Genomic DNA, 13,791 nt, shown 5'->3' with positions numbered 1-13,791 from the left:
TTTCCCCAGATCCTGGTGAGCACCCCTGATAAATTTATAGAGAGCCATCAGCTCACCCCTGAGCCTGTGCTTTTCCAGGCTAAAGAGTCCCATAGCTCTCAGCCTCTTATCTAAGGTCTATTTTCCTGACCTCTGATCATGCACGTGGCTCTCCTTCAAATAGTGACAAATAGTATTTTCTGAGAAACACCAGACAAAAGGTATTTATTGACTTTTGAACAAATTGCCAATTTCAAATAAAGCCAGATGAAGCCAGAATGGGAGCAAGTCACACTGACCACTGGTCCTTAGTTCACCAAGGAACATTTGGGAAGGGCTTTACCACAACCTCGGAAACTGCAGCTCCTCAGACAAAATAAGCAACTTAACTAATTCAAAAGTTAATGATTTCTCTCTGCCTTTGGGACCTCCCTGGTTGTGTTTCTCATGGATTCTCTATTCCTCCTTGTTCTGGTGCAACAAACACAGTTACTTAGTTATCTTCATACACGCACAGTGTCGTTGCTCATCACAGCTATTGGTGTAGGCTTGTCCTGAGTTGAAAACTGCACAGGACTTTCCAGGCTGTGATTTAATTACTGGAAACCTGTATGTGAAAAGAAATATTTCTTGTCAGCCAAGGAAACCAGTGAAAACACAAACAGTGTTACTGCATTAAATACCAGAATACTGGAAATATCATGTTTTATTCATTAATATAATTTCTCAGAAAAATTATCCAATAAGTTGATTCATAACCAGTAAATCTTTGTCACTTGGATAGTCTCTTTGAGATTGTTAGCTGAGTTGAGATGGCATCTTGTTTTCTGCTTTTTCTCATTCTCATGCAAGTTAGTACTGGTGATTTTCATTTTCCCTTTTTTAACTCCCAAGGTCTAATGGTAATGTCATGCAAAGGGAATTGTTCAGTTTTGAAATATATGGCGTGCTGAGATATCTTGACACTTACTTCTTGTACCGTGAGAGAACGTTATGTCTGTCAAAAGGACTCAGACATTTATTCAATCATTATTTCATTTCTTACTTTAGATTCATACAAAAAAACTTGTAAAGTATCCCTCTCTCCATGTGACACATTGTAACAGTACAAAATATGAAGACACTTGATAATCCTACACCAAGAATTTTCTGTTCTGGTAGAAAAAGATGGGCATAATCCTGGGGATCCTGACTGACCTTTTTGGTCATCAGCAAGACCATACAAATCCTGTGAGGAAAAACACAAGGGTATAAACTAGTTTTCTAGACATGATGGAGACTCACAGGTTAATGGGATGAGGTGTGCCATCCTCCCACTTCCAGTCTGAAGCAATTCCTTTGCGGGTTAGTCCAAGCCAATGGAAATGTCCCAGAGGGTTTAGGAAATTCTGTTTGGGAGTAAAACAAATAAGTGAATTTCATCCCTGTTGTCCATAAATTCCAGGGAAAAAAGCATGATGTCTCTGGGCCAAGACCATGGTAACCCTGGTGTCTGCATTTTGAAAGAAAAACAGTGAGCTCTGCCTTGCACCTTGCAAGAGCAGCTCTAGGCACCTGTCCAGAGGGAGAACTCCTCCTGACTCTGGATTCCAAGAGAACAAGAAACCCATCCTCCAGGCCTCAAACAGGTGTTTCAGCTCTGAGAGAAGTGTCCATAGTAGCCAAATTCACTGTATGAGTTGGCCATAGGTTTTACAGAGATTGTTGATCATTTTGATGTGGCCATCTCATACAAGGGTAATATCATAACTGCCCTCATTGTAGCTGACAGGAACAGACATGGCACCAATGGGAAAAGGGCCACATAATTTCATAATCATTTGGGGCCACACAACAGAGACAGACAGATTTCTCTCCTCTTACATTGTTACTATATTCTTTGTATTGAGTGCCCAATGTAAAATAGCTAAGCAGTCCTGAGAGCAGGGCATACAGCTCAGGTCTTCCACCTTCCCAGGGGAATACTACAACCGGCAGGGTAAAGACTTAGGTAAAATCTCCCTGTCTATGCCAGGTTCAATGATTCTGTTTATGCTGTCTCAAGTGAGCAAGCTCAATAGAAGGGATAGAGAAGAGGCTGAACCTGCTCCAGTCTACAGCTTGGCAATTATGGCACTTTCCTTGCAGGTAGTGAGTAATAGAGGTTAGGAATCCCTCAGAATTAAACTCTGGTCACTTAAATCTGGGACAAGTGCAATAACCACTAAGCTGGTATATGGGAGGAGGGGGTACATCTTCTGGTTGTGTTTCAAGATTAGAAGAGGCTGCCAATGGTGGTACATTCTGTGCAGAGGTTGCTCCCTAGGCATATCCTGGGAATGCCTATCAGATCCAGCTCTGTGGGCAGAACAGGTGTTGGGATGCCTAGTTTGTGCTTTGTGCAAGGCTTGTGCATGAGCCAGGCACATTAGCTGCTCTGTGCTGCCAGGATTAAATGGACTTTTGAAGAAGCAAAACTTTATGATTCTGGGGAACTGTAATGTTGAAATCTCAGATGCCTACAGGCATGAGACACCTCTTTAATGCCGGCTGAGCAGACATTTGGGGAGTCAGAGAGAGCATCTACATGTGATGCTATGCTGACATAGCAACACGCTATGGTGATGTAGCATCCATAGGGGTCTACATGTGACCAGCAGCTACTTCACCATAGCGACAAACTTCCCCCATTATAGTGCATCCTAACAGCGAATAAGCTGCTAAAAATAACCATGCACCATGTGGAAGGCACAGTTTGGGCTGCTACTGGGCATAAGGAAGTACTAAATCATGGCACAATAACAACATTGCCATAGCGACACATGTAGATGCAGCCAGAGTGTTCTACTTAGCCACCTATATCTGGCTTGTCCCAATTTAAGTGCCCACATCCTTTTCTGGGTTGAGATTTTAATTCAGAACATAACCCAGGGCACTGTTGAGGACCATGCTACCTTGTAACATGAGCATCCTTTCAAGAGCAATAGCTCACATCACTACACAGGCATCTTGAAAGGTGTAAGTCAGTGGCTAGTGCACACAAAGGAGCAGAAACAATGTCCTACCATCTCATCCTTGTTCTCTATCTTGAGTAGTTTGGAGCCATGAGAAGAGCAGTGTGCTTTACATTCCTGATAGCTTTTCCTTTCCTTAGTAAAATAGTAAAACTTTTCGCCGTGGGGTTTCCAGCAATCTGAGTAAGCACTGCATTTTTCTCCTTGAAAATAAAAACATGTTTGATACAGAAAGTTGTCATATTTCCAGGGGGATGGATGAGATGCCTTGTGATGTAGAGTGCACCATGGAGAAACTTATGTTCACATGCTGCACTGTTCAGTGAGGAATAAGGGCTTGTTTTTCTCCATGGGAATAAAGGGACCAAAGCTATCAACCTAGTTATGATCATGCAGTCTCCCCCTTCGCTAATATACCAGAATCCTGTTTTGGGGCAGAAGAAAGTCACAGATCCTAGTCTTGAGGATGGTTGTGCCTCTTTTAGAAGATAAACAATCCATGTGGAGTATACTATGGATAACTTTATAAAGCTGCAGTGATGACAGCAAAAGCTAATTTCACTCCCGGGTGAGTGCTCCCTTCCCTTGAAAAGCATGAAGCTAACCTCAACTTGCTCTGCTCAGTGGCAGGTGATTCAGGATGCTGGGCTCCTGGAGTTCTTTTGCTCCCTGAGTATATTGGCTAGGGTTTTGTCTGCTTCATACAGAGATGTGGCCCTTCCTGTGTAGCCGTGCAGTGCCACATAGCACATAATCCCCAACCAGGAACATCTGTGCAGTCAATGAAGAAGAATGGAGACTGAACTGAAGTGTAACTGCCTGCTCTAGGGTGGGTGTTTGAGAGACTTCCATAAAGTATCTGAAGCAACCAACATTTTCCAGTTAATGGTAGTAAGACAAAGAAGAAACAAGGAAGAACAGGAAACAACAACAAAAAAATGTTCTTCTCACCTCTGAGCAAAGCCCGGACATCTTGACCAGGTGTTTAGGGAATCTTCTGAATGAATCTGTATTCCCAACTGGCTGGGAGCCTGCTGCCAGTTTCCCCTAGCAACAGCCCCTCCTCTCCCCCAGCCTGTCCCTGTTTCAGCATGGGAGGGGGGAAAGGAAGCAGAGGGTGCTTGTTCAAGGCTTCTCCAGCCAACTCTGGAGGGTAAGGCAGGTGTATGGGATGTGAGAGGACTCCATCCCAGCCTCCTCCTTTTGTTTGGGTTTTTTGGGGGGGAGGGGGTTCCTCCTTTCTTTCTCTTTCTTCACTCACCTGTCTGTCAATCTGGTTGCCTCAGGTTACAGCATATGTCATCTGAGTCAAGTAAGAGGTTGTAGGCCTAGCCTCATGACCTGTGGGGCATGGGCTTGAGCCCAGGTCAAGGTGTGATGCTTTTCAAATTGGCTGGTCAGCCTCAAACAACACCTGTTCCTGATTGGGTCTAGAAGGTGAGGTCAGAAGGGCTATTTAAGATGTCCCCTCCAGGAAGAATGGTGGCAGACATTTTTAAAGATACACTGAGCAGCATGGACTTCTGAAACCCTCTCTCATACTCAGGCTCTGGAAGTGAATAACTTACCAGAAACCTAAGTAGGAATGTAGTTGACTATAATCTAGTCACATGGCACAAGGCGGACAAGCCACTCAGATTTGCTCAAGATGGTTTTGTTTCTATATTTTGTTATTGGTATTCTTTCCCCTTCCCATCCCTCTTGGATCAATAAATCTGTTTTAGCACACCTCACTATGTGGGGTTAAGAAAGAAGGGACCCGCTAAGGTCAGCAATAGATGACCTGTATTTGATGCTAGTTGTGGAAGGGTCTACCAGAGGTAAGGCAACTCTGGATCTGGTGCTGGCCAAAAGTGATGACATCATAGGCAACCTAAGGATTGGTGGTACTCTAGGGGACAGTGATCATGACCCGGTCAGGTTCACCATCCACCTTAAGACTGGGAAATCAGACAGCACAACAGAAGTCCTAGACTTCAAGAAGGCAGATTTTGCCAAACTTAAGAAGCTAGTTGGAAAGGCCCTCTGCAATCTGCAACTGGATGACTTGGGAGTTCAGAAACAGTGGTGCTTCCTTAAGGAGGCAATTCTTATAGCTCAAAAATAGGCCATCCCCATGCAGGCAAAAAACGGGAAAGGAACCAACAGACCAACTTGGCTCAACAGGAGTATTAGAGAGCTTCTAAAAAAGAAAAAAGAAGCATATAAACAGTGGAAGAAGGACTTAGTAACCAGAGAGGAATACACCTGCATCACCGGAGCCTGCTGATATAAGATAAGGAAAGCCAAGGCAGGCATGGAGATCAAGCTGGCAACCAGAATAAAAGACAACAAAAAGTCCTTCTACAGATACATAGGGAGTATGAAAAAAATCAGGCTCCACTATGGGACCCTTACTAAATGCTCAAGGGGAGCCCACAATCAGTGCCTGCGAAAAAGCTGAACTCCTAAATGAATATTTCACACTGATATTCCTGAAATCAAGTGTGGGCTGCTCGCCTGATCAGAGGCCCAGGGAGCATAGGGAAGACAACAAGCTACACAAAATCAGTCCTGAACATGTGAGAGATCTCCTGCAACACTTGGATGTCTTCAAGTCTGTGGGGCCTGACAACCTGCACTCAAGAATCCTGAAAGAACTGGCTGAGCTAATTGTAGCACCACTGGCCAAGTTGTTTGAAGAGTCGTGGAACTTGGGAGTGGTCCCAGATAACTGGAAGATGGCCAACATGGTGCCCATTTTCAAGAAAGGGAAGAGGGATGACCCTGCAAACTGCAGGCCAGTCAGTCTGACCTCGGTCCTGGGTAAAATTTTTGGAAAAACTTATTAAGGAGGCCATCATTTGCAAGCTGGAAATGAATGGGGTGTTAAGAACCAATCAGCATGGCTTTGTTGAGAGTAGATCATGCTTGACAAACCTTGTGTCCTTCTATGACCAGGTAACTAGCCATCTGGAAAAGGGACACATGTTGGACATGACCTACTTGGACTTCAGTAAAGCCTTTGATTTGGTTTCCCACAGGATTCTCTGAAACAAACTTGAAGATGCTGGACTTGACCAGTCCTCAGTAAAGTGATTGGACAATTAGTTTAGAGGCCACTCCTAGTGGATGGTAATTGATGGGCTGGCCTCATCCTGGAAGGCCATCTCCAGTGGTGTCCCCGAGGGATCTGTGCTTGGACCCATGCTCTTTAATATATTCATCAGTGATCTGGATGAGGGGGTGGAAAGCTCAATTATTAAGTTCATGGATGATACCAAGCTGTGGGGAAATGCAGACACACTGGAGGATCATGATTGACCACAAGGTAAACATGAGCCTTCAATGTGATGCTGCAGCTAGTAAAGCAAGCAAAACGCTGGCTTGCATCCATAGATGCCTCTCAAGCAAATCCCGGGACGTCATTCTCCCATTGTACTCAGCCTTGGTGAGGCTGCAGCTGGAGTACTGCATCCAGTTTTGGGATCCACAATTCAAAAAGGATGTGGAGAAGCTTGAGAGACTGCAGAGGAGAGCCATGCACGTGATCAAAGGTCAGGATAACAGACTTTATGATGAGAGGCTGAGAGCCATGGGACTCTTCAGCCTAGAAAAGCTCAGACTCAGGGGGGATCTGGTGGCCACCTGTAAGTTTATCAGGGGTGTTCACCAGGATCTGGGGGAATGTCTGTTCACCAGAGCGCCCCAAAGGATGACAAGATTGAATGGTCACAAACTCCTCTGCGACCATTTCAGGCTGGACTTCTTCACTGTCCGAGCCCCCAGTGTTTGGGATAGCCTGCCACCGGAGGTGGTTCAAGCACCCACTTTGAATGCCTTCAAGACACTTTTGAATGTTTATCTTGCTGGGATCCTATGATCCCTGATGACTTCCTGCCCCTGGGGCAAGAGGCTGGACTCGATGATCCTACGGGGTCCCTTCTAGCCCGAATGTCTATGAAATCGAGCCAGGATCCAGGAAGATCTTGACAGGCTGGACCCTTGGGTGAAGCAGAATCAAATGGGATTTAATACAGATAAGTACAAAGTCCTTCACCCGGGTAGGAAGAACCCTTACCACAGCTACACAATGGGTGGTGGTCCACTGGCTGGCATGGAATCATAGTGAGACCTGGGGGTTACAATTGACCGGAAGATGAATATGAGCCAGCAGTGCGATGAGGTCACTAGGAAAGCAAATAGAACTCTGGCGTGCATTAGCCAATGTGCATCCAGTAAATCTAGGAAAGTGCTCCTCCCTCTCTATTCAGCACTGGTGAGGTCTGAGCTGGAGTACTGTGTCCAGTTCTGGGCATCACATTTCAAGAGGGACATGGATAAGTTCAAGAGGGTACAAAGAAGGGCACTCACATGGTCACGGGCATGGAGGATAACCCCTACAAGGAGAGACTTAGGGAATTGGACCTGTTCAGCCTGAGTAAGGGAAGGTTGAGAGGTGACCTGACAGCCACCTACAAGTACACCAGAGCAGAACACAAAGATCTGGGGAATCAACTCTTTAGGAGGGCACTGCAAGGGAGGACAAGGACAAACAGACAAGCTTATAGAGGGCAAATTCAGGCTAGACATAAGGAAGAACTTTTTCTCTGTAAGGGTCGCTAGAATCTGGAACACACTCCCACCAGAGCTGATACATTCACTATCATTGGAGGTGTTCAAGAAGAGGCTGGACAAGCACCTTGCTGAGCTTGTCTGAGCCCAATAACTAGGCCTGTGCAAGTAGGCAGCTATTCAATCCAGCTTTGGATCTTGCCACTTCAGATGCCAGCTTTCTGATCTGGACCCCGAAGCCAGGTTTCCGCTTCGATCCAGCTGAAGTGGCTCCGAAGCTTTGGAGCCGCCTCGGAGATCTGGCCATAGGATATAATGGGGAATCAATGAAATATCTATAACTCTGGGTTTTTTCAGTCTGATTTGGATGATACTTGCAGAAATGGTAGCCTCTGCTGAGAGCATGAAGTCTACCAAGTTTCAAGAAGATCAGTGCAGGGGGCTGGGGGGAACTGCACCCCAAATTCTTGAAAGCAAAGCTCATGTCACATGTATGTGTTAAGCCACAGTGGGGTGAAAACTGCAGGCGTGGTGTCCCCTGGTGAGGCCACAAAGCCTGCCAAGTTTCAAGTTGAAAGGTGAAGGGGTTTGGGGGGAAATGCACCTCAAGCGACTGACAAGCAAAACTCGTGACCCTGTGTGTATTAAGGTCGCAGTGGGCTGAAAACTGCAGGGGTCATGGCCCCTGCTGCTGCCACAAAGCCTGCCAGCTGTCGAGGAGATAGGTGCGGGGCTTCTGGGTTCTGGGGCCCTGCACCTCTAGCTGCTGACAGACAAAACTCATGACATGGGTGCTTGTGCAACTGACTGTCTGTCTTGTGGGGGGGATGACCTATTGCAGGCCTGGCTGCTAAACTACTCTGTTACCAGTTACCAATCAATCATAATCTGTTACCAATCAATCAATTATTTCACCCAAATAAGACAAAAAACAACAAAGTTATAGATATTTAATTGTTTCCCCTTTATACCCTATGGCTAGATCTCCAAAACAGCTCCGAAGCTTTTCCAAAGTGCTTTGGAAGCTCTGACCCGCTTCAGAAAGCCTAACGAAGCCAGTGCTTTGATCTGGACATGGTGCTTTGGATGCTGAAGTGTCTGAAGCTTCTCTGGATCCAAAGCACTGTCCGAAGCCTCTCACAGCCCTACCAATAACATTCTGCCCGTAGCAGGGGACCGGAATTGATGGTCCCTTCTGGTTCTACAATTATATGATTCTAAGGTGGGCTCAGTTATTTTACTTTCCTCCTGCATGGGAGGCTGATAGTGAATGCTTCTGGCTAATAGAAGCACCCCAAAATCCCAAGATCTACAGGGCCGGTGTATACCAGGTGGCACAGGGCCCAGACAAAGACCTGAGTCCAGGTAGTGGCAGCAGTACCCCAAGCTTGCGGGTGTGCTCCAGGAAGAGGTTTGGCCTGACATAGGTGCCCCAGGGGAGGCACTTGAGGATTGTTTTTTAGTCGAGCACAGTGAGGCGGGTGGCTCAGTCCAGGAGTGCCTCCTAATGGCCCACCACGTGGAAGCCTTCCCCCACCCCAATATGGGGGGCTGTAATTCACCCACCCCACCCTCCAACAGGGGCTGAAAACCACCTAGGCTGAACTCCCCACGTTCCCTTTCCTCCCTTTCATTCTGAAAACAGTGTCAAACTGGGAGCTCTGCAGACAGAAATTACAGAAAACACTCTGTTTTGACATGTCTTCATCTGATTTCTTCTGCAATGAGGGTTCAGATATATGCCCTATCAGCCATTTTTGAAGTAGTCTGCAGCCATACATTTGTCTTTGGTCATAGCAATAAACTGTATTTTTTTTTCCTGTGGCCAGCTCTGGTGAAAGTTGTCACTGCTATCTGTGCCCTGGGAGTGGCCAGAGATCCTTCTCAACAGGGAGAGGTAGCATGCGCTCGTTGTTTACTGAGGCTATCTATAGGTCATTTAATCCTAAGAAGTGGCTTCAACTGCAGGTGAGCTATTATCATGCATGGTTTCCATCATGCCAGTCAAGAGAATGACAAGTCTGATAAGGAAACCATGATAGTGCTTGCTATTATTGGAGGGAGGAAAAAGTATGAGAATCTTTCTTGGCACCCCCTGCACATATATCTTGTGCATTACTCATTGTCACTCTGTGGCTCTGTGGCTTTACCTTGCTCAACTAAGAGATTTCAGCTGCCACAGAGCTACCTACTTTTCTCAAGTGTGGCATTATGGAGCTGTGGATCATTGTCTATGTATGTACTGAGGAGATCCCATTTCTCAAACAAATTTGGCTTGGACTTTCCAGATTATCAGTAACCAAGTCAAGCCCTTGTACAGTGGGTGCTTGAGGGGCAAGAACCCTCTCTGTCATTAGGACACAAAGAACTGGATACTAATTAAAATTTAATATTAATTGTGGAATAAAATCATGAACACTACTCAGTACCTTTCAGGTTTGTGTTCTGGGCCTTGAAATTATCCCTTTCCAAGATGCAGTTTTCCAAAATTTCATTCAACTGTGTAAGGTTTTTCAGAACTTCCTCTTGCTGGGGAAGGATTCCAATCTCATTTCTCACTTGGAGGGAAGGCAGGAGAACTTAAGTCCACAATGAAGAGCAAAATATAGGAGAACAGTGTTTTAACTACCCCTCAGTTAAAAGAGAACCAAATTATTCTTTAAAAACCAGTTGCCAGTTCCATCAGAATATGCTGAGTTGTGCATAACTTTTTTGTTAAAGTAACCAAAGTATTACTGAAAATCTACTTGTTGCTTGAAAAAAACCTTCTCAGCTTGTAAAGGTCAGTCTCCAAATACATGTTGAATTTGCCTTGTTTAAATCAAAATGTCTTCTTCATGCTATCGCCCATTTTCTTTCAGCTTGGAAAACTGAGAAATAATCTGGAATAATCTTTTCAAAGCCATAGATGTGAAATCTCATTTCTGTGCCATAATTCTAACCACATTTAAACAATAAACAATGGAAATCTCAACCTAACCTCATAAATCAAAAAAATTCTTTAAGACATCATCTTATCAAATGTTTCAGTTACAAAATTTTAAATCATAGCTGTGCATGCAATAGATTTTGACCACCCAATTAAAACTGTTATCATCCACAAAGGGACCCAACATATAACACTGTGAATTTTGGTACATTGCTTGGTGTTTTCTATGTTTTCCAGTGGCTTAGATCTTTTCTTATCATGTTCATAGCAAATACTTACATTGGGCACTGAAGACTCTTGAAATTACAAACAAAGCCAGAAAGAGGGACCCCAGAACCAGTGCAATGAGTCGCCATGATGAAGACTCGGAACAAGATTCTAAGAGAAATGAGAGAGAGAAAACAAACACATTTGAGCCTGAACATATCACATTCTTGAGACTTTGGAGCCAGACTGGAGTTTCTCTGTCACACCTGTCAGTGAACCCCACAACTCACCCATCTGAATCTACTATCCCCCCAGCAATTGTAGCTATTTATTGTGCACTCAACAACATGTTAGAGGACCTAGAAGACAACAGTTACTTTGCTGACAGGGTCAGTGCTCTCGTGTCTCAATGTTCTGCCTGGGCACTGGCCCAGGATGGTCACAAGAGAAGTACCACCTATCAGCCCCGTGCTGTTTCCTATCAGGGTAAAGATAATTCTGATTCTTTCATTCTTAAAATCTCACATCAAGACAACAGCTTCCCCTGGGAAAGGATCTGTGACTTCAGATACAGTGATGAAAGAGGGGCAGGAACCAGCAGAGCTCATGAGGCATGGCACATCTGCTCTCTGTCACTAGGCATTGGCTTCCGCTGAGACTCAGAAGGAATGTGACATTTCAGACCTGAGTAGGTTATTTTCTGCTTGCTGATTTCTGATGGGTTATTAGTAGGTAATTCCCAAATTCACAGTTGCACAATTTTTGTGGAACTTGTGAATTCCACTGGGCTCCGTGAAAAATAGTGGACATACTGAAAACAAAATGAAAACAAAACAGACAAAAAAAAACTTACCAGCAAGCAGAAAAAGGGGCAGGAAGCCCTTCAGTCTTGGAGCATGAGGAGGAGGGTGGAGGGCGGAGGGCAGAGTGTGGAAAGAAAGGGAAATGGGGAGGAGAATATAGGAGGGGGAGAGGGAAGGTAGGTGTGAGCAGGAGACAGGGCACAGCTGCTCACAGCTGGAGGTGGGGATGCTAGACAAACAGCTGCACCAGAGTCCCAGGCCAGCTTGGGCAGGGAGCAGGAGGCTACATTGGAGTCTGCAGAACCCCAGCCCGGCTCACTGCTGGCAGTGGGTGCATGCATGCAACTAGCTGGGTCAGAGTTCAGCAGATGCCAGTGCAGCCTCCTGGCTGCCTGCCACAGACAGCCTGGAAACCCTGGTGCACCTGTTTGTGCATCAGCCTTGCTTGCGTGTGTCCCAAAACTGTGGCCTTATTACCCTGGTTAAGCCTGGGAGATCCATTCATCTGCACTCAGTAACACATGAATTAATGGGAGGCGTAATCAAGGCAATTACGCTGTGGTTTCAAGCCATCTGGTAATCTGTGGGTAGGGGGCTGACTGCTGGGGCCCCTCAGCCTGAAGTGTGTATGGCAGGCCCAATGTGCCTCACCCATGAAAATAGCAGGATCTGCCCTTAAAATTGGCCAGCCACATCCTTGAGTTCAGTAGACCCTTAGTTATATGGGTAGAAAGACATGTCTGTGAAATGTTCATTACATCAGGCAGGAAATACAAACTCACAAATTTTAAGCCCACAATGACCATGTTGATCAAATCTAAAGTTGCTGCATAATGTTAAACTGACCATGGAACTTCTGATTATCCCTGTTTTTCAACCAAAACCTGTGGTTGAAACAGGTCATGAATTTTTTGAATTCTTGATTTCAATGACTGAGAATTTAACACTAAAAATCTGGTCCAGTGTTTTATTACTTCCTTTATTCAAAATCTGTTATACTTCCAATGTCATATTTTCCAGGTCTTATCACACTATTAGACCACAACCATGTACTGACTTAGGTGGCCAACCACATAGCTGAAAAACACTGAATGGTGAATTCCTGAAAATAGCTAGAAGTCAACTTGCAGGCTGGAACATAAAGCACACAGAGAATAATTTATAATAGGAAACAAATTCTTAAATATTGTATCACATTTAAAGTTAATTAATGATGAGAAAAAAGTGGGCGGCTGAGTTCACTCAGGGCTAGATTCTGCCCTCCAGCCTTACTTACATCAAGTCATCCCTTATTGTGTATCTAGCCCCATTAATGGCAACTTCATGAGGTACAATTTAATTAAGGGTTCTTCATGGAATAAGAGATTCAAGATATATTGATGGAAATCACAGCGATTTAAATAATCTAATTTAGTTATGACTGAAGTTAGCCAGGAGGAAACTTATTTAAAAATAATTGGGTTTTTTTAATCTTCTTTGCAATTGTACTCTTTATTTATTTTCCTAGGGAAGGGTTATTCTTTGTGGGAAGTACATTTAAATACCACATTTAGCTAATTCAATCAAAACAGATCAAGGCAAAATTTAAAGAAAAAACTTAGAGGCCGTGTCCACACATGCAAGCATGTGCGCTTGTAGCAGCTCAAATAGAAGTGGTGCAAATTTGAGCCAGGGCTTTTTGCCTCAGTGCACATGCTCGGAAATGCACTTTGCTGTGGAGCAAATTGTGCCACTTGGGGCAAAATAACCGTGCCTGACTCCTCCGGGATCTGCAGCCAGCGGGAGCTAGAGCCCAGGGCCAGCACCTGTGCTGTCCCCAGCAGTATAAAAAGCTTCCCTGCCCTGGCCTCATCCATACAAAAAGCTGCCGTGGCAAGCAGCGGAGGGCTACTTGCTCTCAGGAGCTTCTGGGGGAGGAGCCTCTGGGGGGAAGTTGGCCATGCCCCTTACTGTCCCAGGCTGCTGCTGCTGTAGCTGGTTGCTGCAAGCTTGGTCTCAGGAGCTACTGGGAAGAAGATGGCCAGGCCCTTTCCTGCCTCTGGCTACTATTAGCTGATGGCTTGGTCTCAGAGCTTTTGGAGTAAGTTGGCTGCACTCCTCCCTGCCTTGGGCGGCTGCTGCTGCTGCTGCTTCCCCACCCCCGGGGGGGGTCCTCTGCTGCACACTGCTACCCCCCTCAGGGAGGGACCCACTGCACTGCACCACACCCCAGCACTGCACCCCAGCTTCTATACCCCTGTTCCAGTCTGCTGCCCGGCCTGCCACCAAGCCGTGGTCAGGGGACAGCTTGTGGAGGGAGCCTGGGCTGCCTGTGGGCCCCTCCCCC

At 45.5% G+C, this 13,791-nt stretch overlaps 1 protein-coding gene across 1 annotated transcript in view; it reads right to left on the bottom strand.

Annotated features, from left to right (window-relative positions):
* Window positions 1-185: 185 nt before the first annotated feature.
* The window catches only part of LOC112551298 (C-type lectin domain family 1 member A-like), a 26,028-nt gene continuing 12,422 nt past the window's right edge, over window positions 186-13,791 (bottom strand). Inside the window, exons 4-8 of the mRNA XM_025211479.1 lie at window positions 10,735-10,833; window positions 9,956-10,084; window positions 3,024-3,175; window positions 1,264-1,367; window positions 186-586 (exon numbers count right to left, since the gene is read on the bottom strand). Coding sequence (XP_025067264.1) covers window positions 469-586; window positions 1,264-1,367; window positions 3,024-3,175; window positions 9,956-10,084; window positions 10,735-10,833 — 602 coding nt within the window. The 3' untranslated portion in view covers window positions 186-468. The remainder of the gene's footprint in view (window positions 587-1,263; window positions 1,368-3,023; window positions 3,176-9,955; window positions 10,085-10,734; window positions 10,834-13,791) is intronic.

The sequence above is a fragment of the Alligator sinensis genome, unplaced genomic scaffold (genome assembly GCF_000455745.1).
Source record: "Alligator sinensis unplaced genomic scaffold, ASM45574v1 scaffold148_1, whole genome shotgun sequence".
NCBI lineage: Eukaryota > Metazoa > Chordata > Crocodylia > Alligatoridae > Alligator > Alligator sinensis.
Note: the sequence above shows the minus strand (reverse complement) of the source record. Positions and strands in the feature narration are given on the sequence as shown.